The sequence below is a fragment of the Gasterosteus aculeatus genome, chromosome 11 (assembly GCF_964276395.1).
Source record: "Gasterosteus aculeatus chromosome 11, fGasAcu3.hap1.1, whole genome shotgun sequence".
Lineage (NCBI taxonomy): Eukaryota > Metazoa > Chordata > Actinopteri > Perciformes > Gasterosteidae > Gasterosteus > Gasterosteus aculeatus.
The window spans coordinates 16,591,764-16,616,346 of NC_135699.1; the positions used below are offsets into that span (position 1 = coordinate 16,591,764).

Here is a 24,583-nt window from a genome sequence, read left to right on the forward strand (position 1 = left end):
GTGTGTGTAATCTAATGTGGACCCAGGACACATCAAAATTTCCTCGGGAGGAAGTGGGAAATTCTTTTCAGGGTTGGCGGTTTTGTGTTAGATCGAGGTCAGGGTTTGAGTTACAGCTCTTTTACATTTTGCCAGTTTCAGTAACGCGACGCCTGATACCGTACATCAAGGCAGCGTGACAAAGGGACTTTGTTCAAAAGAGATGGCTGACCTTCAAACCCGCGTCTCAACCACAATAGACTCGACACTCCGACCCATTTGTTTGACGTGAACCTCCCGGGCCACAAACTTTCACCGTGGAGCCAAATGCGGCGTGACGGTTTTCCATAATCTGTTCTTTACAAACTAAGCTCCTGTCAGAGGGGTGTGACGGTGTTTAAACAGGAACCCTAAACCACACCTTTTACACCTTCGTACAGCCAAGATGTCGCAGCGCTGCCGCAGGAACTGACGACACTTTCTTCTCGTCTCGACCGCAAGTTGAAGAGTTCAGCGGCATTCAAGGTGACATTGATTGCTCAATCTCGTCTGAATTGCGGAGTATCCAGATCGCAGCTGTCCCAAACACCAACGGCGAGGCTTTTTTTCTCCTCCCGCCATCCACGGTCCGCTTATGTTTTGTTCTCGCCGGTCGGCAACCCGAGAAGGGCACCCCGTTAGCCCTCTCCGCTATTGAGCCGAGCCGCGGCTAATCAGGCTAACAGCGCCCTTCAAGGATGTTGGCGCTGTCAGGCTAACAGGCTGTCAGCGCTATCTGCTAACAGCGCTAAGGCGAAAGTGCGGCAAACGCGGCGAGCTCAGCTCGGTCCTCGGAGGCGGGAGCTGCGATGTGGAACGCCTCGCGCGCCTCCTCGGGTAGAAGAGGTGACCCTCAAAAAAAATAAAAAAATACTACAGAAACCTAAAACTGGTATCACCAGGAAGTTAAATGTTCTCAGTTTCATGGCGTTTGTCCACGTATGTGGCACCTTTTCAGACCGCAGTCTCATTTCCAACTTGAGGTTACAACTCCGACTAACCTCCACCTGATAGCTAACCCGGAATCCAACACTCAAACCAAACCATCTGTGATCTTTGTGGGGATTTCTTTAAAAAGTATTTATGTTCCTTTGGGTCCACACACACACACACACACACACACACTTGAGTCATAATGAATATAACACTTAGTTTGATTCAGGTAAAGCCTGACTCGTTTGAGCATACAATTATCTCAGCTTGAGGAAGCGTCATTCTTTACTTCTCAGTATTCACTCCCGACTGTTATAAGAATTGGACTGTGAAGTAGGACCTCCTGTGATTGTGCTATCAGCCGATTTCGGTGGAACCTTCTGCTTCTGAGTTGTGAAACCAGAGCACGGACACATTCGACCCGATGACAAGAGGTCGGACCAGAACGAGACTTCGACTGAGGTGATCTTGAAGAAACCCTCAAAAAGGTAGAGATGTACATTTGATATGACGGGCCATTAATGTCAGTGCGTACGAAACGGAACAACAGACCTGCACACATCTTCAAATCTGAAAGATCTCTGGATCTTATGCTGAGACTGCGGTTGAGCGCGCGCACACACACACACTCTGTAGCTGCAATACCAGGAACCCAGTCATAGGTTCACGCATAGGTTTATGACTTCCTTGAAGAGGAACCGCGGTAAAAGCAACACATAAGGACCACAAGATGACTGAGGGCCCCGGGAAGCATCGTATGCAGCACCAGCAGAGGAAGAAAGTGTACACACAACGTCATCGCCGTCCCTTTTACACACACACACACAAGACAAACTGGTCACAAGCAACTACATACGTAAAGTTGTCCTTAGAAACACACACGCCTACAGCTGGCTGTGTGTGTGTGTGGGGGGAGCAGGTCATTAATCTCAGGTCAGGGGTGGAGGCCTTCACACACAGAAACCACTCAAACGAGAGCACACAACACGACTCGTGCAGCAGCTGCGCGGTTGTTAAGAAGAATAATTTATTGCAGTTCTCTTTATTTATTTCTCCGTTTCAGTTCATCAACAATAATTACAGGTTTAAAAGCCAAAAGCATTTACAGAGCATATAAACATATTACACACACACACACACACACACACACACACACACGCACTACAATCAGAGACTTAATGGAAGCTTGACATGAGGTGTTAGCGGTTGCCGACGGTTACCGGGACACGCCGCCACGTTCCCATCGGAAGCTGCTCTACGAATTGTGCCAAGCTCCTGCAGCACGCCAGTGATCATCACTATCGTCCTTCTGCTATTTACAGGAGCGAGACTCCAACACAGAACTGCTCTGAACCTGTAGATGACTGTACAGCCTTTAAAAAAAGAAAGAAAAGGTGATTAAGCGCATTAAGACTTGAGCTGATAAGATAACGGCACGGAAAAGAAGAGCTCGAAAGCAAAAGGTGGGAGAGAAGAGGAGGAAGATAAAAGGATCAAAACAGATGAGATCTTATCGGCGGAATCGATCGGAACAGCGAGAAGTTGTTAATCTCTCTCCTCATTGGCCAACGCTTAATAGATTATTGCAGTAAAGCTTTATTGAGCTGATTAGAGGAGCAGTGTCACTTTCGTTTCTGGTCCTCCCAGATTATAGACACAGCCGTGTGCCAGCCGGGGAGGACGATCCAACTCAAGCTCTGTGCTTCATGCTGATGAACCGGGTGGTTCATCAATAGTTAGATGGTCACCATTGTTCTCATCATCCACTTTCCCAAGGAAACTGAGCTCAGGTCAGTGCCCGAAGGGGAAACCGGCACATACATTCAACAGATGTTGGGGTTCCAGAGCTTAACTGCATCCCCCTTCGAGGATGTCAGCACTTCATTTAGTCAACTTCGTATCCGTACGGCTGAATATATACAAACAATACCTTTTGTTTTCGCTGAGGCGGAAATGCTTCATGCAGAGAACACAGCGAATGATTCACTGCATCCGCTGTGTACCACTTACTCCCTCCACGTGGGTCAATCGATGGAAAGAGTGGAAATTAAAAAGCAAATCCCTCCGGCCGTGCGGAATACTGTTGCATATCACACACACACACACACACACAACCTGTGGCAGTTACTGCAAACGGGTCTGACAGGCAGAAGTTGAAAGGCACCCTCTGTAAAGCATGTTTGTACGTTAGCATAGAATGGGCCGTGAACAGAACATACGAGAGTTGCGTGTGTGTGTGTGTGTGTGTGTGTCTTGGAGCTGACAAACAATCGATCAGAATGAGTAGAAAACGTTGCTGGTTTGCGTGACTTTACACACGCTCACTAAAAACACAACCGGACGCACCCGAGCAAACAGAAAGCCGAATGTGCTTTAAGCCTTTTTGTGAGTCGTCCTCGGCCCTCTGAGAGTGAAAAGTCTGCCGGCCGCGACATGAAAACACTGCTTCCACGCTGCCGTGTCCCCCTGGTCTGCATCCAGATGTTTGTGTGTGTGTGTGTTTAATCCAGTTCAGGCGAGTCTGGGGTTTCAGTGCGTCTCTCCGTGTTCTCATCGCCTGTTTCCCGCGGCTGGTCTCCCGTCTCTGGAGGTGCGTCTTCTCCTTCCGCCTCCGGTTCCTCCTCAGTGGCGGTCTCCTCTATCGCCGCCCGCTCCTCCGCTCTCTGGAGGGAGTGCGTGGCGGGCAGGAGCCCCGCGCAGGGGTGGAGGTGCGGCGAGTCGGCGGGCGGCAGCAGCGTGAGCGACTCCACGCTGAGCGCCTCGCCGTCGCCGTCGGTGAGGAGGGAGATGGTGGGCTGGGAGGCCGGCGTGAGGCTCGGGGAGAGCGTCTGGACTGGTGCCGAGGGAGCAGAGGAGAACAGCGTTACATCACCACCACCTCCACCTCCTTCCACTTCTCCGCCCGAGAGGGAGGACGGGGCGTGCTCCAAGAACGCACCATCATCTGGAGGAGAAAGGGAGGCAAGTGAACTCGGGAGGAAAACTCGTTTTAAGGATTCTCGCCGCAGTGAAATGATGTGGCTTCGTTCACGTTCATGTTCAGTGGTGAAAAGTGGAGCTTGCATTTAAAAACTAATCGTGAATTCACTTTGTTTAAGGTGTACAGTATGCAGGTACCGCACATGCACCACACACAGCAGCGTGTCCACCCAGCTCCTCCTCCTCCTCCCTCCGTCGCTCAGAGAGGGAGCCGATCCCTCCTGACGGGGGCGAGCTGGAGGTGCCGGGTGGAGACGGCGCACGAGACACAAGCAGCAGCAGCAGGTGTGTTAGTGGTTATAAACTACAAGGCACCGCGTCAGCATACTTACATGGTTAGAGTGTAAGGGCGCGGTGTGAAGAGACACAACAAAAGCAATAAACAATCATCAATGTCACATCCACAAGATCACCACCACCTTCCTCTGCGAGTGTTTGGCTCTTTGTCGAGGGAGGCGGCTACAAACTGCTTCCTCTCACGTGACCGATCGGCCCTGTAGTTCAGAGACCTCTCGACGTCTGAGGGAATGTGCTGTGTGTGTCTGTGTGTCTGTGTGTGTGTGTGTGCGCTACCTGTGGGGCTCTGAGCTGATACGGTGCTCGCAGTAACAGAGTCACATCTTCCTGTGCTCCCGCTCCCACTGGAGGGAGTCGAGGGGGAGGAGAGGGGTGAGGGACTGTGCTGCGACGCACAGTGAGCCACTGCAAAGCCTGGACACACACACACACACACACACATCGTGTCAGTCCACGGCTGCGAGAGGATTTCACCCGACCACATCGGCCCCGAAGGCGAGTCAGGATTACACAGTGGACACATCGCTCATGTCCCTAAGTTTGTTAAATGCGATGGTTGTAAGAGAGAAACTTAAAATGTGGCTAAACAAACTTGAAAGACGCCTACTGATTCATCCAAAGCGCACTACTAATATTTACAAAGGCTGACTTCTGTTGAGTGGCCATAAATAAACCGACCGGACTCAAACATGAGCTCGCTTTCGTTTTCGGATTTCTGACAGACAATTTCCAGCTCCCAGGAACGGAGGCAGGAAGCGCGCTCGCCGCTACGTCACCTGGTACTTTGTCCACCGAGGCGAAGACCGGTCTGCTCGCCGTGGGGTCGTTGGGCGCCCGCCTGGACTGCTCGTAGAACCGGAAGGGCAGCGCGCTGGGCGACGCGTTGGCCGGCTGACCGAAGCCCAACACCTCCGACGCACCAGGCTGCACCGGCAGGTCCAACAGGGCTGCAGGTGGGAGGGGACGGGGGGGACGGGAGGGGGGGGGGGGGGAGGGGGACAGACACAGCGTCTCCGCAGGTAAATCTTCAGGACTCGGTGTGAAATTGCAAAGCAAATGGACTCAGACACGGACTTCCTTCCTTAAACTTGTGTTAGTTCTCAGGAAAGAATCTCACACGGTGTTTATTTGGGGTCAGAGTACATTTCTAAAGAAGCAGAACATCGGGAAGGGAAGCGACTGATTAATTCTTTGTTTACAGTTCCAAGGGAATGAAGAAGGAGGAGTTTCAAGGGGTAATAACCAAAGAATTGACTCACTAGTTCAGGGAAAGTACTTTCTTTGAAGCTCTAATTAAAAAGAAAAGCTCACTTCTGTTGGAGAGTAGTTCTCCTTTTGTCAACAGTTGAAAAAGGCAGATTTTTGATTTGGCTTTTTTTTGTAAATAACACTCAAGGAGATCATTTTTTAGCTCATGTCGATCGGTTTAACATCTGACTTGTGTGACTTCTAAGGCCCTTTCTGCCTCTCACCTGCGATCCTCTGCATCTTCATGCGCCGGGCCTGGATGCGACCCTTGGCCAGCCTCTGCTTGGCGATGATGCAGCGGATGTGGTCGGCGAAGATGAAGTTGGCCTGCAGGATGGGCAGCGGCTTGGCGTGCGGGTTGGAGCTGGGCTTGTGGATGACGATGTTCAGCGCTCGGCTGTCGTCCTCCACGCCGGACACCTGCATGTCCTGTGGAGGAGTCGGCGGGCGTTAAGAGGGCACGGGAAGAAAACGCCGGCACAAAGACACGCGAGTTAAGGGGAAAACAAAAGGCAAAAATGCTATTTGAGTAAAGTAGGAGACAGAAAGTCAGTTAAGAGAAAGATTTATTGAACAAACATTTACTTTGGCTGCATTCAAAAGTTCAAATCCTAACAATAGTTAAAGGAAACCGATTCTAATTACACTTCTACAACAGCTGGGCCTACTAGTAACTGCAAATTATGCAAAATAAAGAATTTCTTTTGAAAAATGAGATTCCACATTGAGTCAACTCATCTGTGGCCACACTGACTTTTAGTCACTTCAGTAGAAGTTTTTGGTGAAGCGTCTCGTCACTGATTTCTATATTTTCTGTTTCTCTTACTTGCAGGAGGCCGGCAAACTTGACCACGCCCCATCCGAGGCGCTTGGTTTCCGGCTCGACCAGGCTCATCTGGTACACGTCTACAGCGAGGAACCTCTGCGCCTGGCCGCCATCTTTACTGACCACCATGCAGGCGATGAGGTCACTGTTATCTGGAAAAAAAACAAAAAAACGAAAAGCGACCCACAGGAGGGGCGTGAGCGGTTCGCCCCCAAGTAAACATATGTGAGCGATGCTCTTTGCACGAGGTGACGAGACGCAGAGTCTACGTCCAGGACGGGAAGGATCCGTGTCGAAGTGTCCCTGAGCAAGACACCTAACCCCTAATTGCTCCTTCGTCAAAAATGCAATGTAAGTTGCTTTGGAAAAATGCGTCAGCTAAATGACCTGTGATGTAATTCAGCTTCAAGTATTTTGGGGTTTTGAAAGTCTTGCGATGACAAAGATTATAAATGATTAAGTCTCTTGACGCAACTCTAAAATGTTACACTGACTCAAAGAAAACAGGAGGGAGCTCCGGTTTCATGCTACTTGTGAAATTCATCCTGCAAAATGAGTCATACTTCTTCAGAAAAAAGTTACAAGTTGCAAAATATAAATGTTTTCATTAAAACAGATGTTGTTGATGTAACACTACTAAATTTAATATAACTGAAAATATAATAATAATAATAATAATAAACAACAACAACAAAACTTTGATATAATTAAAATACTTGGTAAAGCAACATTTAAAAGTGCATTGTGGCATTTTCTTTATTTGCGATAACTGACAGCACGGTTAAGTGTTAATGCTCAACACCACTTCCTGCAAACGGCACTCGGTATCAAGACAACAATGAAATGTCAGCTGCAGCATCCTGTTGTCAATTCCATTTCTCTCAGTCAAAAAGCGAGAAACATCTGGTGAAAATGTAACCAAAGTCACCGTTACCACTGTAACGTCATTATTGGTGCCTCGCACATCCGTCGTTTAGTTTAATGGGCCTCCCCGAGCAATCAGTCCTCACATTGACACGCCGTACCGAAGCTCGGTGACCTTTAACCTCTAGGAGGACAGACGTCTCTCCCACGCGTCTAGCAGCATGATGAAGAAGAGACGGTGAGCCCACACAACTTTACCAAAACACCTACTGAGCCGATTTGCCATTTAGTCGGAGCCTCGGTCACTCGGTCCTAACGGAAGCAGCCCACTGATCATCATCAGCTGCTGTGGGTTCTCAGCTTAATAGGAAAAGATCACCGAGGGGTTAGCGGGAACTTGACCTCAGCCATTGAAACAGAGAGCAGGGAAAAGCACCGACGGTAGTCCCCGCCGTCCTAAAGTGACGACAGCAGCTAAATGGACCCAGAAATTAGGGGAAGTTCAGTGACAAAAGAAAACAAAAAACATCTGCAGTTGCGGCGTCTGAAGGCGAACCGCTGTGTCATCGCGTCCATTTATCAGGGCTAAATCACTAATTATTTAGCCCCCGTGGTGCCGATGTGCTCCTGAAATCGGGAATTCTGGCGCCCAGGAGCCCGACGTGACGCAAGCCGTCCGGTTCGAAAAGGAGCAAATAATATTGGAATGCAGAAGCAAATGAGCGTCCACAGAAAACAGGATGTGGATGGTTTGGTCCGATCATCAGGACACTTTGAGGTTTCAATCCTTATTCCTTCTGAAAATGGAGTTTCCAAAAAGTACAGATGATGCGATCGCTGGCCAAAGGCCACCGTTACCCAGACCTCACCAACAAGAGGGATAAAACAAAACGGCTTCTTAATCACACAGCATTAAATATAGTTCAATTACTTGGTAGAACAACGTTTAAAAGTGCAGTGGTGTGGAAATAGAAAAAACAGATGTGTGAAAAAGGACAGAAAACTTTCTTTGCTTGCATCAGGGATTTCTGCATAATATAGATACTGAATGACACTGTGGGGAATTTGTGGGGAACCTCAGTGCGTCTGACTGCTAATCAGAACCGACTCATTTCAGAGAAGAGAAGTGGTTCTCCCGTCTGCTCCTCAACTCCTGACTTATTCGGCCTGCGTGTCATTTTCATACGCGTCAGTCATGTCAACTAATACAGGACACGACGGACACCCGCAGGTCACAAGGTCGCCTCCCGCCGGTCAACTCAACCGACCGCCCAACCGTACCCATCCGTTACACAAAACCAGGAAGTTAGGGAGAAATGACGGCAGCACATTTAGACGGAGGTCATCCAGCCTTTATTCGGGAGTACGCGTCATCTTGACATTGGACCCTTATTTTGTGCTGATTATTTGCAGAACAACGCTGCTGCTCAACGTCAGCGAGTGTCCTTCTATTTTCCCCAGTGTCACATGAGCCGCTTCCAGCACCACAAAGCAGCTTTTATCCCAAGTGAACCGTTACATGTGGGAATGCAAACGTAGACGAACGGAGGCCATGGTGTTATTTTTACCTCCTGCTCCTGCTTTTCTAGTTTCTCTCCCAACCATTTTCCAAGGTATTTGTTTGTAATCACAACAGACATACAAATCAAACCAGGCACATTCTGTGTGTTACAAACAACCTTTTCAAACACACCTCAACAACAACAAGTTAAGCAGACGAGTACCAGCCCACCTTCAGTCGTGGAAAAGTGGACACCTTTCATACAAGATGTTTGTATTCACAACTACAGAAACCACAAACGCATGCACGCACGTCAGCAATACAGTGAAATACACAACAAGTACAACATGTGCAACAGCACCGTGACTCACGAGCGCATTCCTGTGCAGTACTTGTGATATCCTGCGAGGCCGAGCTAACCGCATGCAAGTTTCTACAACATCACCTACACACCTGTGTACAGTAAGGAGACCGTTCAGGTTACTGTGGTCGTGAACGGTTTTGCATGTGCGTGTCTGTGTGCGTTGTTGAGGCCCGCGTTGTGACTGAAGTTCTTTTGGGGACGGAGGAGAGCGGTAAGGAAGGGTGGGAGGGGGGCGGCACAGTGATGAAATGAAAGCGAGCTGTCTGGGTTTTGTAGCGCGTGCGACTCACTGAGGTCTAAGACGTCGTCGGTCTTGATGAGGTCTTCGGGCCGGGTCAGAGGAAGCTGCGTCTCAGGTTCTCCCTGCAGCTGCAGCGACAAGGACCGCAGCATGAAGAACACGCGGATCGCCTGCGCAGAGAGACACGCAGACTTACAGCAACGACACTCCGAGAGGAATAAAGATGAGAACAAGTGCAACCGCACAAGTATTTTAGATTGTCGACTACGTTTGAGCGTAAATAATCACGCGTCCTTGCGCCCCGAGGGGGAAACGCCGGATTTAAACAAGAAGACGGCGTCTTCTTTCGCGGGGACGTACCCTGCGTGTCTTCTCCACGTCCCCACAGGGAAGCCGCTTGACGAAGTCGATGCCGGTCAGAGGGGTACCGGTGGGGGGCAGCAGCACGGAGGCATCCATCATTAGATACTCCACGTTCAGCGGTTTACTCTGCAACACACACACACACACACACACACACACACACACACACACGTGTGCATGAGTACAGGCGAGCCCACATTAGCACCGACGATTAGCTTCGGCACGGGCTAATGAAAAGAAAAACAGACTGACCGTCATGCTCCTGTACTCGTCTTCAAACATGTCGAGAAAGATCTCCTCACCCTGCGACGAAAAAGGAAGGTTCAAAAGGAGGCGAAAGCTTCACCTCCTCTGTGCATGAAGAGACTCAGCAACAACGTCACACGCCGTCGCACAATAAGAACTGTGTGCGCAGAGCAGATCTAAAGGATTATGAAGACCGGTCTGAATATTCTAAACACATCTTACGTTTCATGCACGCATGCATCCCCGCTGAGAGCTGATGGCTAAATACACGTCTGTCGCAGGATTATATTGTCAATAATATATAGATCTCATTCATCATGATGCCAGCAGGAAGAAGAAGGTTAATGTTCTATGAATTAAAACGCTCCGCCCTGAAAATATCCCGACAAATCCCCCCCATCATTTTTCCGTTCACTTCGTCTCAGCATCTTTCGCCTCGGCTGACTCATCGCTCTCTGCGACGCTGCAGGCGAGATGACTTCGCTTTTTCGCGCCGATCTTGATTGTCTGCCTCGCATGTTGATATTTACATTGCATCGTCGCCACATCGGGCTGCTCTCGCACGCAATACACGAGCGACTCATCGAAACGGCGTACGGCGCCTGGTATGTGCGTACCAGACGCGTCCCAACTGGGCGAGCGGGAGAGGAATTCTCTCGTGGCTTCCCGTCAGGAACCAAAACAGGAAGCGCTGCACCGATAAGACGCTGGAAATATCGATCATATCTAAAATAATGTGTTCATTTACAAATCCATTATCCAGGATTCTCGTCAGCTCACTAACATTTCAGTGGACTTACTTATATCTTTGTCCTTGAATATACTTTAATCAAACATTTAATCGCAGTTCGTTATTCAAATTCCCATTTAAAGGGAAAAAAAACACTATTGTTTGACAGTGATTCTCAATGGCTTTGTTGACTGTAGATATTTAAGAGGAAGAAGTTAAATGGTTTTGACATTTTGAGCGCACAAACTGAGATCAACCATTTCTTTCTTTTCCTGCTTTTCCCGTCAACGTTCTGCGTCTCTCCACTTGTCTGGATGAGTCCTGTGACAGATTCCAAAACTGATATCCAGAGAGAAACAGAAAGCACTTTGCTAAAGAATACGTTGGAAGCACTTTCACTTTTACCGCTCACACCTTCAGGGAAACGGTTTGTAGTTCTAATAAGTCAGCTGAGCGACGCGAGAACTGGTTCTGCGCGGTTCTCCCTAAAAGGGAGGTCTCCGTGTGCAGCCCGAGCAGAGGACGCTTGTCACGCTCTGACTTGTCAGCAGACTTCCCGCTGTGCAGCCGGAGGAACACGCGCTCACATTCATGCTAATTAGCGTGTTGACGTTAAACGTCGGCTGGTCTGAGAACGTTTGCAGCTGTCCTGCTTAGTTCCTCCTTCCTTGTTCCACTTTGCATATGTGATACATGTGTGTGTGGGCAGACGGAGAGAAGCGCTTGTGCTTATGTAGGTCAGTAGTACGTGTTTGTGTGTGTGCGTGTGTGTTACGGTTCACTGTCACCTTGTAGAATCTCCGCAGTAAATGCAGACTTTCTTCTCTGGCACCCTGCAAACACAGACGTTGATCACATGCGTAAATACACAGAGCGAACCATCTGCCGTGTGTGGCGAACACACACACACACAGAAATAACATCTTCCAACACATCAGACAGACATGACGGTGATTACAAAAGGACACAACAATCAACAACATTCCCATGCGCTACACAGCAGGATAATTGTTTCCCCAAACAACTCCTACAGATTTCCTACATGTACGTGACGGTTGAAATAAGTTGGATGTTTGCACACTTCTTTGTTAACAGTGAATCTAAACACGACACTCGTGCGCAGACAGCGTGACGCGTGCGTGTGTAACGTAATGAGTTATTGGAGAATGAACGTGGCTTCACAGACGGTGGCGCCCCAACTGCGTGAAGCCGTGTGCGATAACGGTCTGTAAACAAATCCCAGACGCTTTTCCGGTCAGAAAGAAAACAGACTAGTCAGCAATTTCCCAGCAGCGGGGCCGGAATGGCAACAAGCAGGGTGAGGGGCAACTTAGAATAACAGCAGGATTATCCTTAACGGGGTCAGTTGTTCATCATCACAGAGGCCAGTTAAGCGAAAGAAACCTCGACTAATAATAAATAATCGTAATTCCTGGAAAGCTTATCAACCCTGAGGGGCACCGCCCCCACGGAAAGAACGCTGGGTCGGAGGTGGGAAATTCTTAAAGCGCGACACCCCTTGTGATGTGACTGATATCAGTAGTCTGTGAAACACCGCTTTTTAGGATGGCAGGTTTCAATTCCCTTTTAAATTTAGTAAATTGTATTTCAGAAAAGAAAATTCCGACAGCGGGGGGGGGGGCCTCCACTTCCTGCAGCCCCCGTTCCCACAGAGCAGAGGAATGCAGAGAAAGAGAAGGTGTGGAGCATTAACCTGAAGTGAGCGGAGAGGAAACGGTGTTGAATTCCCAGAAGAATGAGAAAGAAACACAGAGTGGAGTTATTGCTGATAACGGCACAAGGTCCACCGTGAAGCTGCAGCGTGTCGGCGTGCGACGTACCTCCAGGCAGGCCAGATGCACATCTTTGATTATGCAGCGGCTCCCGGACAGCACAGACTGCTTTAACAAAAGGCAGCTCAGCTCCAAGGTGGCTAAACGCACTTTACCATCTACACACACACACACACACACACACACACATTATATGAATACACAACTCAACACAGCAAAAGATTGAATGGAATAATGTAAACAATGTTAATATCAAACAGGTCAATAATCATATTCTGTTGTTAAGACGTGTGAAGAGGACTTGTTGATTGTGTTTTATCGGGAAGTTTTATGGTGATAAAAGTAAAAACATTAAGTTAAAAAAATAATATGTCAGGTCAAAAATGTTTTTAAAAAAAAATGAAGTGATGATGTGGCGCAGCTTTTATCCAACTTGTATTACATTGGAATTGCACCGGCATGCATGGTGCGTGTGTGTGCGCGTTACCCGGCTGCGCTGCGTGACTCATTGCTCTGATCAGTCGCTCTACCAGCACCAGGCTGTAGCAGCTCTTCTCCTGGTCAGGGACTGGTAGCTGCAGCCGCTCCAGAAGGTCTCGGTTTATTCCTACGGACCACACGGACATGTGGAGCAACGGCGTGATGTGACTTGTTCATCAAAAGATTAAGAGTTCTGGGTCGATCCGAAAATAATCCGAGGTTCAAATCAACCTGAATTCTCAGATGAAAGAATATTCTAACTCAACACAACAAAGTGACTTCATGTTGATGTGGTTCGTGCACACCTGCTCCATTTGAGAGGGAATGAGGCTGAGTCGTACATCTTTACTTTAGAGGTAATTGTGTATTCTGTTATAGAGGCAGTTTTCATTTCATTTGCCCCCTCTTGATCTGAATAGTGTGCACTAAATAACACAGTTAAACAGTAACACAAACTACATCTTACTTCATACAGGACAATAAAACAGTTACTGTCAGTCACGTCCATGCCAGTCACAAATGTCATATATATATATATATATATATATATATATAATGGTGAAACCTTTGTGTTGCATGTTGCCACCGTTCAATGACAGCTGACAGGAAGCAACCAGACTGCGATGAGGAGGTCCGAGCGGACCGTCAACATGTGACGCCAAAACCGACAGGAAGGAACGAAAAGAGGGGGGCCAACCTTTGCTGTGTGAGACGGCGTAGAGCAGGCAGAGGACGAACAGGGCGTGGTAGTCGTCCTCGTTGCAGTCCAGGGCGCTGTAGACCATGTCCAGGAACGGTCTGCACAGAGGTGGGGTGGGCGGGGGGCTCCGTCAGCTAAGTCACCTCTTCCACGTCTTGGTGGGTTCAGGTGTGGGGGCTCACCTGCTCCTCTGCGTGTGCGTGCGGGTGGCCGCGGCGGTCTTCTCCTCGTCGGTGATGTTCTGCTCCGTCAGCTCCGACACTTTGCACTTCTCCATCACCACCATCTCGATCTCTGTGTGGACACGCACACTTTGTACCTCCTCCATACATGCGTGTGCAGAGATATTCCTCAACCGTCACAGTGACGAGGACGACGATGAGCTGCTGTCACCAGTGGATGTGGACGCTCAGTCTGATCTGCTTCTCTCTAAATGATCAGATGTGTCCAGGCAGCAAAGACGAGCCAGCAGCGTATGCTACTCTTGATTAGGAACAGAAAACTATGCATGAAATGCACCATGCGATATTTTCAAACGCAAAAAAATATCTCAATCAAGGATTTGTAGCATGCCGCCCAAGTCTTTTATTTTAAAATCAATCAGTTAAATAGGGTGAGTGAGTCATCTTTCCACGCAGGATTATACTTTTGTCATTCTGAAACTAGCTCTTCCTCTGCAGCCCACGATGTAATTGTGCTCAAACTCATTTGTTCCTTCAGAGGCAATTAAGATTTATAGACCTGCACAAAGTCTGTTCAGTCAACGTGGAGAAGGAATCATGTCATACGAGTTGTAAATAACACACACACACACGACGCAGGAGGAGACAGGCGGAGGGGTGAGGAGCACAGGATGGATGGTGTGTCATTGTGGAAATGGACCGTCGGCTGTGGTCAGTGGTAGCCATGGTTACCATGGGAAAAATATTTAAAAAAAAGGGTGCCAAATGGGGGAAGCAGCCTAAGATGGGTGTGGTGGTAGGGGAGGGGGGTATGGGGGGGGGGGGGCTCATCTCAAAACTATCCAAAGAGGAACTTTTGGTTCCAGGGTGTATTTTCTTTCATGTTTTACCCTCAAATACTCCAACAAATTAGGATTGAAGTGCGTCGTTAACTTGAGAAGAGTCGAATGTGAAAGACGCAGCAGTAACAAATAAGCAGAGCTGTAAAACGTGGTCGGTCTGTCTTAAGTAAAAACGTAAGTTTCTCTTTTCTGCTTTGAGACGAGGGCGGCTGCTGTGGTGGCTGATGGGTAACCAAGGTGCATCATGGGAGACTGTGTCTGATTGATGGCAGTAAAGAAGAACTGAGACACACAGCGGTACAGCTGCGCCCAGTGAGACACACACTCACCTTCCGCCGTCTCCCCACTCGCTCTGCTTCCCTTAGAACTCCCACCTCCTCCTCCTCCTCCTCCTCCCTCTGTACCTTTTCCCTTCTCCCTCTCTCGGCCGCCCTCTCTTTCTCCGCCTTTGCCGCCGTCATCGTCGTCGTTCCAGCCCTCGTCCGCTCCTCCACCTCCACCTCCACCTCCACCTCCACCCCCCCCCGGCCTTTCGTCGTCGTCCTCCTCCTCGCCCAGGTTCTTGTAGTTTGGCCTCTTTTGCGTTCTCTTGCGCCCGCGGTGGCGGGACAGCTCCAGGGAGCGCTCCAGAGACTCCGAGGGCTTGGTGAAGCGACGCACACCTCCCGCGCTGGCCTGGGGTTTGCAGAAGGAGGAAGGGAGGGGCGGGGGGGAGGGTGAGATGGGAGGAAGCGGCACTCACACAGGACTTTCTCATCAGCTCTACGTTTTGTCTGAAATGTAATTTCAAAAGATGTTTTTGATTCAAATAACTCAAATAACCCAAAGCCGCTCTGAGACTACAAAAGGCCACAGTTTACGCGGGTATCTCTGCGGTAACTCCAAGTACAATACCTCCAAGTATGTGCGGACTACAAAGTAAAGCAAATGAGTGAATTTAGTCAGTTATTGATAGTATTGATAGTGTGCAGCAGCAGCAGTTTCCAGGCAGCCGCGTCACTGCCCCTCTTTACTGGCAGAAGTGCATGAAAGAAGAAAAAAGAGACACACTAATAACTTACGTGCCTATATCTCCTCACACATGCGTACAACCACAGAGCCTTACAGTAAATCCTTGTTGCACTATCTTGTCGGTTAAAGTTTAAGCCTCTTCCTCCCCGATGCACCTTATCAAAGACGCACGCACGCGCACACACACGCACACACACGGGCCATACTGAAACTAAAAGCACTCTAGTTCTCACATGTACAGCAACATGCAGATATGCACACAGGAAACAGCTGTTGGTGATAAGATGTCGAGAAGAGATGTCAGCATTGACCTCCAGTAAAGCCCGATAATCACACTACAAATAGATCTACTACAACTAGTGATACAATTATTTAGAAAACAAAAGGTGAGCTGGTGGAGCTCTGTCCAACATGTCAACGCATCCGGTTAGGTATATTGGGTGAAATTGTCATAATCGGCATATTCATTTGGGTTATGGCCCAAAATGTGTTACTAAAGGTCACAGAGACCTGTGACCTCAGAAGATCAATGTGACCTTGAAGCTGCAGCCGGCCCGGGAAAGGTCCACAACAGAGGAACACAAGTGGAGATCTTTATGGAGATACATGAAATATAGATCTTTTCCTCGTTTTCAGAATAAACATGGTGTGATTTGGGACACAGGTCACCATGGTTACCCCTGTTTGTGCAAACAGAGTGGAGAAACACAGTTAATACAGCACACAACAGACTGCCAGAGGGACATCCAGGTAGCAGCAATCCTCAGTATGAGGTTATTATCGCTGATTGAGGACATCCTGTAAAGTGCACTTCAATCACAATACTGTGATGTCATGCTAATTACAAATAGTTTGTGCACGAAGACATTTTGTTTGTATATATATATATATTACACACACACACACACACGCGCGTGCACATCAGGTATCTTGGGCTGAAAGTAGGTGGTCTTTTTTCACTTCACCTCATACACCAACACAAACCACTGCACACACATGAACCCGAGGCGCACACTCGGCGTGCCGTGTCAGATAATGAAGCCCATCCCTTTTATTTGTCCAAACAGCTGCCGTTTACGTGAATAGACATTTACTTAAAGTTCCGATTTATAATTCCTACACACCGACTAAACCGCTCGATGCTTGTTAATGATCTTTATTTCCTGGAAATAGGTGGAAGGTGGTCCGTCAGTGGAGAACTCCTTCAATTCAGCTCTGAGTCTGAGCACTTAGCATTGTTCTGTAGCCACGGCTAACAACACAGTGTGTGTGTGTGTGTGCTGTCAGACATAAACCACTAGTGTGTGCGTGTGTGAGTGTGTTGCACCTGTTAGCTGACTATGTTCTGGTAAACCGCTCACTCTCTGAGCGTATGCTGAGAAACTGATGCAGGTCACCGAGCGTGTAAGAGAAACCTACGCACACGCACAGACTCACACTAACACAATGTGGCATCCAGAAAAGAAAAAAAAAAAACACATGCAGGGCAAAGTCGTTCTTATAAATGGACAAAACTTAAAAAGCTTAAACTACAAACAAACCGACATGCAAATGTTGACGCTGTGTATGTAACTGGTGCACTTGCAAGAAAACACGTGCATAAAATAGATGAAGAAAAAAAAAAAAAAAAAGAGCTACTTCCAGGAAAGAGATTTGGGTTAGGTGAGCCAGCGCTGTCGGTGTTCCATCATGTGACCTAATTTCCTGCCACATCACAGACAAACAGGAAGAAGCTTTTGACCACTTGCACAGAAACATGTGACCATCTCATCTACAATAAAAAAAACACACACTCAGAGTTCTTTCTGATGTGGCGGAAATAATTCATTCTCACAATCAATGACGCATGTAAAAAAAAAAAGAAAAAAAGATAAAACAGACAAAACTTTGTCAATATGCGTAATCAGGATTAATAAAGGGCATTTTCCACATTAATGCTTTACTGGAGCCCAGAATGGAGGAAGATGCTGATTCGCGTCACAGGACGTGCGCGACTCTGCCTGAGAGCGGCAACGCGCGAGAAGCTCCAGGAGAGAGCGGGACCGCGGCCCCTGCAGTGTGTTTACTATGAACGCCGTACTTCTCCCATCTCTGGGAAACGGATCTACTAACGAGGCTCATCAAAGAGCTCGAGCTGCAGAGACAGAGGGAGGAACAGCTGAATGAAAAGCTGCCAGCGTTGCGGTAGACCGACAGCGTCGAGACATCACGCCTCGACTCACATTCACTGAAGAGGTGGGCCGCTTCTTACAACAGCCACACACACACAAGTTCTCAGAAACGATCACCAGCACAGCACACCCACCTGGCTTTACAAACACATGGTCAGAAAATGAAGAAGAGGGTGGAGGTGTGTGTGTGGGGGGGGGATCGAAACGTGGGAGAAGAAGAAACTACGAGGCAGAGAGGTTTAGAGAGAGAAGACAGCTGAGAGGAGCCAGATGGGGAAGATAGGGGGGAGGTAGAAAGAAGGGATCAAAGCGAAAAAGGGAAATAACATTTCGATGACAACACAAGGGAGACGTTCAGAGGAAGCCTCAGGGGGCGAGAAGGGGAGGAAAGATGAACACAAAAAGATGCAACAAACGTAAAAGGAGAAGAAAAAAAAACGTGAAAAGAGATCATTTGCCTCGACGCGGGTGATTCACCTAGAAAAGCGTGACCCCGCCGATCTCAGAGCCGCCTACACGTACTTCTAGTCTGTGTGTGTCCGTTTGTTGCATGTGTCCGTGCGGTTGCCTGTGTAGGTGTGCGTGTTGTCGTTGTCTGCGTGGGTTCTCTCCGGGTTCTCCGGCTTCCTCCCACAGTCCAAAGACATGCTCTGGGGATCAGGTTAATTGGGGACTCTAAATTGCCCGTAGGTGTGTGAATGTGAGTGTGAATGGTTGTGTGTCTTTGTGTAGCCCTGCGATTGGCTGGCGACCAGTCCAGGGTGCACCCCGTCTATTGCCCGAAGTTGGCTGGGATGGACTCCAGCCCCCCCGCGACCCTGTGTGCAGCATAAGCGGTTTGATGATGGGTGGATGTGAGTGCCATTTATGTTGAATGTTATCGTCTCTGGTTTGCATGTTGGTCTCCACCGGGGCCTCACCGTATACTTTGTCTGTGGGGTGAAGACAGACAGGTCTCCATTGAGAATGACTTCGGCCAGGGAGTTGACCAGGGGCTGATAGTGGATGATCAGAAACACCTGGAAGACACACACAATTAAGGTCATCAAAAACAGCTATAAAAACCAGAAACGTTTGTTGATGTGGACAAAATGTAGAGTTGAAAAGGTAGAATGAGACCAACTCTTAAGTCACACTTTGAAGCACACTAAAGGAGTCACACACACAAACACAAAAAAAACAACACCAACGTGTGTGTCGCTTACCTGAGACAGCAGGTAGAGGGACACCTGTGCGTTAATCTTTCGCTCTTCGGACTGAAGAGAGAGATTAAAAGGACAGTCGGTCACATGCGTATCAGGTAATCTGTGTAGTATCTGAGGAATGCGCTGGGCTGTGCAGACTGAGAGGTGATTGTTTGTCGTCCGAGGAGGGAGGCATTCAAATCACTTTTAAACAGAATTCATTAAACCAGAGAAGTCAAGTTTGAAGTCTCTGGAGCACGACGAATAAAAATAAATATTTTTAAAATCTCAGCGCAATTTGAAAATGTTTGTTAAGAATGTTGCTTTGCAGCTAAAATGAAACTGTTTCTCTGACGTGTTCTTTAACACATTTGCTCATAGGAAAGAGTGTAGGTGCTAAAACGCATCATGTCCCTATTTTTAGAAACAAATAGAGGAAGCATCCCTGATACCACTGTGTGAGCCGGTCATCGTGCCGGTGCCGGTGAAGGTCCCGTACCGTCTCAGGGATGACCAGCGAGTAGACATAGAGGGGCAGGAAGAGACGGTTGAGGAGGTGGTCGGTCAAAACGTCGTTAAGGAATTCACAGTTGATGATGAGAATATCGTTCAGGTAGTGCAGGTGGTCGAGGTGCTCGGCTACCAGGTCACTCAACTTCCCCCGGTTCCGATGTCTGGTTCCCAGAGGAGAAAGACACTGAGGTGTTCAATGATTATTGTACATTATTATTACTACATGTGCAGATTCTTAATCTGTCACTCGTTCGTATATTATATAGAAGTGTGATGCAATACAAACCACCAGCACTGGAAGAGATAAAGCTACAGGCGTGGACGCCCCCCTAGAGGCCACAGCGAGAACTACGCAGAGGAGCAGAGCACACACACACACACTCACTCTTCGTCTGTCTGCACACACTTGTCCAGCTCGATGACATGGCTGCCGATGAACCACACCAAGTTGCTGAAGTATGGGACCGCGGTCTTATCCCGGATGTAGTGCAGCATGTGCTGGTTGTCCACTGGTGGGATAAAAGATCGGGATTAACATCCGGGTTCACGAGGATGCCCAAAAGTACTGCGGGGGGCTTGATAATGTCGCACCAGAACGTTGTGATGCTTCATCACTTCACTGTCAAAGTAGATACAAATCCACACGGGTAAAAAACTGACATGATATGAATGAACGAGATCCATCTCAATCACTTGGGGGATTAAGTGAGAACTAAAGCAGAGCGGGATACTGACAGAATAACCTCAGAGACCCAAATAGTGCCACCAAAATAGTTGTGGGGCTCCACTGAAATTAAGACTGTGGAAAGATTCGTTCAAGACAAAAAACACCACGATAAATGTACGCAGGCACATTTATAACAAACAGGTCTGGGTATCAACAGGCGCTGACATATAGTGAGAGATGATAAGTGTTATTTAATGGACGGGTCTCAGATTAAAAGAAAACTAAAGTAAAAATCAACAATCTCAGGAAAACACAGACAGACTTGCTGCCAAATCTAACATTTTTTTTGAGAATTGTATCTGCATCACTGCAACAACAAATGGAAAGTAGAATTAAAATAACATGTCGATGATAACACGCCCTAAAAAAACAAAGACTGAATGAATAGAACCAACTTACATGAAACTGGAGTTAGGCAGATGGGGGGCGCACAGGATGGGGGGGGGGGGAGGACAAGGAGAGGAAGGAGGAGGAGGAAACAGAGACTGGGTTAATGTGTGCCGAAGAGGGGAGGCAGGGAAACAAACTGCTACAAACTAAGGAGTTCATACGTTTATCATTTTAAACTCTACAAGAGAAACCAGAGGAAGAACTAGTGTAGTTCCAACTATAACATGATTACGTTACTACTAATTATACAATATCATGATGCTGAAGTGTCCAAGCGTTCGACTGGTACCGTGTTTTGATGGAGCAGTTTAAATACGTTCATCGAACCGAAATGTGTTCTGAATTTAACAGCCCGGTCCATTATCAGGGAGTGCTCGTGCACTCTCAGCACACTCTCCTTACGGCTGCGTGGAGAAGGAGATCTTTGAATGGAATGCGTGTGTGAAATCGTGGAGAAAGTGAAAGTGAACCCGGCGGTAGTGCTGCACTATAATCGTCTGGAACAGACATGTTTATCTAATTAATCACTTTCTGCTGGCTGACCGCAGAGTTTCAAGGGTTACAGTCGATGTATCCGTGTTTGGATCCACAGCGGCCAGCATTTCTACACATTTTCATGTGCGTGCTGGAGGTTAACAGCTTTCATGCGTCTGGTTCTGAGCAAATATTTATTGAATTTTCAGTCTGTCTTGTGGACTTGCTCCGTGAGACATCCTCAGAAAAGACACGTGCCTAATGGCAGATGGTATTTCTGTGAAGGCACAGGATGCACTCTTAATCCAGTAGAGCCGCACTGACACCTGCTTGTAGGTTCTTTGATACCTAAAGTCCTTTGACTCGTACCGCTCTAAACCTTTAGAAACACTTCCAAGAAAAGGAAACTAATGACCGGTTCGTCATTTGGACCCCGGCACTCACCTTTGTAGACGTTGAGCGTGATGGTCCGGACTGCGATGCGAACCATGCTTTCAGGGTGGTTGAAAAACTTGATGGCCTCGGTGTACAGGGCAAAGTCATTAGTGTGCTGTGTGGGAGACAGAGAGGTGCCGCTGGTGAGCAAGGCACTGAATCGCATGAGCGAGGGAGAGTGAGAGAAAGCAACTACTGGATTTCTCTCTTTAAACAGAGGAAATGTTGTAAAAGTACAAGTCGGGGCAAAAATGATGAGACGTTACAGAATTCCTGTATGACACTAAAGAGCGAGGGTTTATTTTCTTCCTGTAAACAACAAGCCTACGAGTTCCCTCGAGGAACGACTCTTCATCCTGAAACATGGCCGAGGCTCCTTACAACCTCACAGTGCTTCAGATGGGCAAATCTGACAGTGAACGCCTGACCAACGCAAAGAGCCGTCCGATGGCGCCCTCTGGTGGATCTTCACATTATAAATTACTTGTGTTAAATGAATAATTAGAAACATGAAAAATACCGTAGAGTAATTATTTACAAAAAAATAATTAATAATAGCTAATCAAACATATATAAATACTCTCAGATCAACACATCGGGTCTGTTCTTGGCATCAGGAGCAAAGCAACTATGGACATCAATAACTTTCTCCAGCACACACAGACCAATCAAGCTTCTGGATTTTTAGGAAATTAATTAGCTCTATTTACAATGAATTAAAACAGAATATGTGCACCTCTGTTAAATACCAGTTGTAGTAGATGTTGATGTAAAGCAGGCTGCTACTATTTTCAGTCCCTCCATTCTCAGCTTGTAATATTAAAGCAGTTCTGTGATAAAGATGATGAGAGTTCACAGACTTTTTTTTCAGTCCCTCCTCCTTCCCTCTAATCCCATCAGCCTTGAGCCTCACCTCGTTGTAAAAGAAGTGCACGGTGTGGTTGTTGAGCTTGAGCGACAGAGTCTTAAGGAAGGAGATGTAGTAGGCCATGATCTCCTCGTCCGAGAAGTCAAACTTGTGGACGATGATGGAGTTCACGTGGTTGTTTGACAAAAGGTAATCTGAGAAGAGAAGAGACTTGTTCAGACAGCGCAAGTTCTAAGGAAGAAGAACTTTTGTAAAATGACTAAAAATATTTTCTTCAGGCCCCGTCAGGATTAATGATAAAAGGACACACTGAACGTCTAGAGAGGATGTTTGCTCTTCATCCATCAGATCAGAACAGTGAGGTCGGACTACTGATTGGAGTTCACAGCGTAAGATGAGAAAATCCCTTTACAATTGACCAAAAGGCAAACCTCGTTACTTTATATAAAAGGTATACTTGCCAGCATATCCTCTGCTGAGGACTCGGTTGCTTAGCAACAACAAAAATGCAGCTCGCTGCTCTGCATCGTATATTTCAACAAAGAAATGCAGTGGAACATGCCTCGCATCGCATGGGCTTCAAAATGCATTCCAAAACATTTACACATTTACACATCTACACGCTGATTTCATGGATATTGAATACGAAGGTGCTGTAACAGCAGTAACTATGGGCATCTAATGCTTTGCAGCACATCATTTATTTTTATATTCTTGTCACGTGTTGATTCAAATACTTACAAAGGGAAGTCTCATGGCTGATGTTCTCAAACAGTATGTTGAGCGTCTGCAGCAGTTGGACGCACACGTAGCGCCCCGACTTCTGACGCAGGATGTTCAGGAAGAAGGCAAACATGTTCTTCTCCAAGAAGAAACTGAACACATAGGGAAGAGTATTCACTAACACGTACAGGGGTCAGTTCATGAGGATTCGATCGTGAAGTAATCAAAAGAGAAAAATGATCTTTTGCAGCACCCTTGTGGAGTAGTAGTTTTGATCCATACTATATGGCCACGGAACGGGGATCAAGATAATAACTCCTTTTTAAACGTGGGATTAGACATTTAATTTCTGCCATTGAAAGGGATTTTGAAAGGAAATGTTCAAATCCATAAATTTCTTGAAGAGTGTGAAAACCTTGCAAGCATGAATACAAATCCCAATGTAAGTAAATGAAAAGTTGTCACTTCCCCACGCAGAAGCTACATCTGCATATTAGCAGTTACAGGTAAAGGATCAGTCAAAAACACATTGATTGGCACTTACTCAAATACAGAGCTGTCATTCTGGTCTCCCCAGATGAGGATCTCTGTGATGGAGCGGATGGTCTCCACCAAAAGGTTTCGGTTGTGCTCGGTCACTGTGGTATTTTTGGTCAGGACATGGTACATATACCTGATGGAACGACATACATACGACATTTACGTTACGTCTTTTATTTTAGTTATTTGGACCATCGCCAAATTGTGTACTGTAAAAGCAATCCCAAATAAAGTCCCTACATGTGTATAGCTGGTCAGTTGGCTAATGTGCGATATATAAAGTAACTTACATGACACTGTCAATTCTGTATCAGAGGTTGTTTTTTTTACTTTGGGGCTAACTTAACAGCTAACGCTAGCTTGCAACACTAGCTTAAAAAACAATAGAAAAAACAAATGCATTATATTGGCGGACTGTGCAGTTACAGTTGGTTAAAAGTTGTTGTTTTATCGTTTTACAACTAAGCTAATGATAATGTTGATAGTCGTTCTCAACCGGTGGATTTATGCATACAGGCTAACGTTAGCATGTCTAATACTACCTAACAGTTACTCACTTCAAATGGTCCAAAGAATGGATATTTTTCGGTTTCCCCGGTCCTCCGACCCAGCTCCGTGACCTGCCGAACATGGTTGTGGTTGTAAGGAGTGTACCGGTTCGACGGTGCGCGTTATTATGCTAACGTTACTGTCCGCATCTATACATTACACCCACATTCCCGTACGGATAGCTACTTAGCACACAGAAGGTGATATTAGCGCAGAGGGGTCATTACGTAATAGCGGTTGCGAATTGTTTGTCTGGGAGTTGACGTTTTCTCTCATCTAAACAGCATAGGAAGCTGGTGGTTGGAAAACTACACCAGTCACTTCCGGGCTCGGCCGTGACGTTAAACACGGGCGACGCGTCCTGCCGTCGGGTCTGGTTAAGGGATCGACA

General features: G+C 47.3%; 1 protein-coding gene across 5 annotated transcripts; it reads right to left on the bottom strand.

The window, feature by feature from the left end:
- Positions 1–1,961: 1,961 nt before the first annotated feature.
- On the bottom strand, positions 1,962–24,531 carry clec16a (C-type lectin domain containing 16A). Of its 5 annotated transcripts, none has more exons than XM_078084106.1 (23): positions 24,201–24,531; positions 23,648–23,776; positions 23,122–23,255; positions 22,426–22,574; positions 21,522–21,627; positions 19,872–19,995; positions 19,473–19,647; positions 18,995–19,045; positions 18,710–18,808; positions 15,012–15,282; positions 13,766–13,877; positions 13,581–13,681; positions 12,891–13,010; positions 12,452–12,561; positions 11,399–11,443; positions 9,887–9,937; positions 9,632–9,760; positions 9,321–9,441; positions 6,302–6,453; positions 5,700–5,904; positions 5,004–5,174; positions 4,504–4,641; positions 1,962–3,784 (listed from the first exon to the last, which is right to left on the bottom strand). In XM_078084106.1, the coding sequence occupies exons 1-23, from the start codon at positions 24,272–24,274 to the stop codon at positions 3,453–3,455; spliced, it is 3,099 nt and encodes a 1,032-aa protein (XP_077940232.1). In that variant the 5' UTR covers positions 24,275–24,531; the 3' UTR covers positions 1,962–3,452. The 5 variants fall into 5 exon arrangements, with proteins under 5 accessions (XP_077940232.1, XP_077940229.1, XP_077940230.1 ...); XM_078084103.1 differs by having other exon boundaries at positions 1,962–3,895; XM_078084104.1 differs by having other exon boundaries at positions 14,937–15,282.
- Between the last annotated feature and the right edge of the window lie 52 nt (positions 24,532–24,583).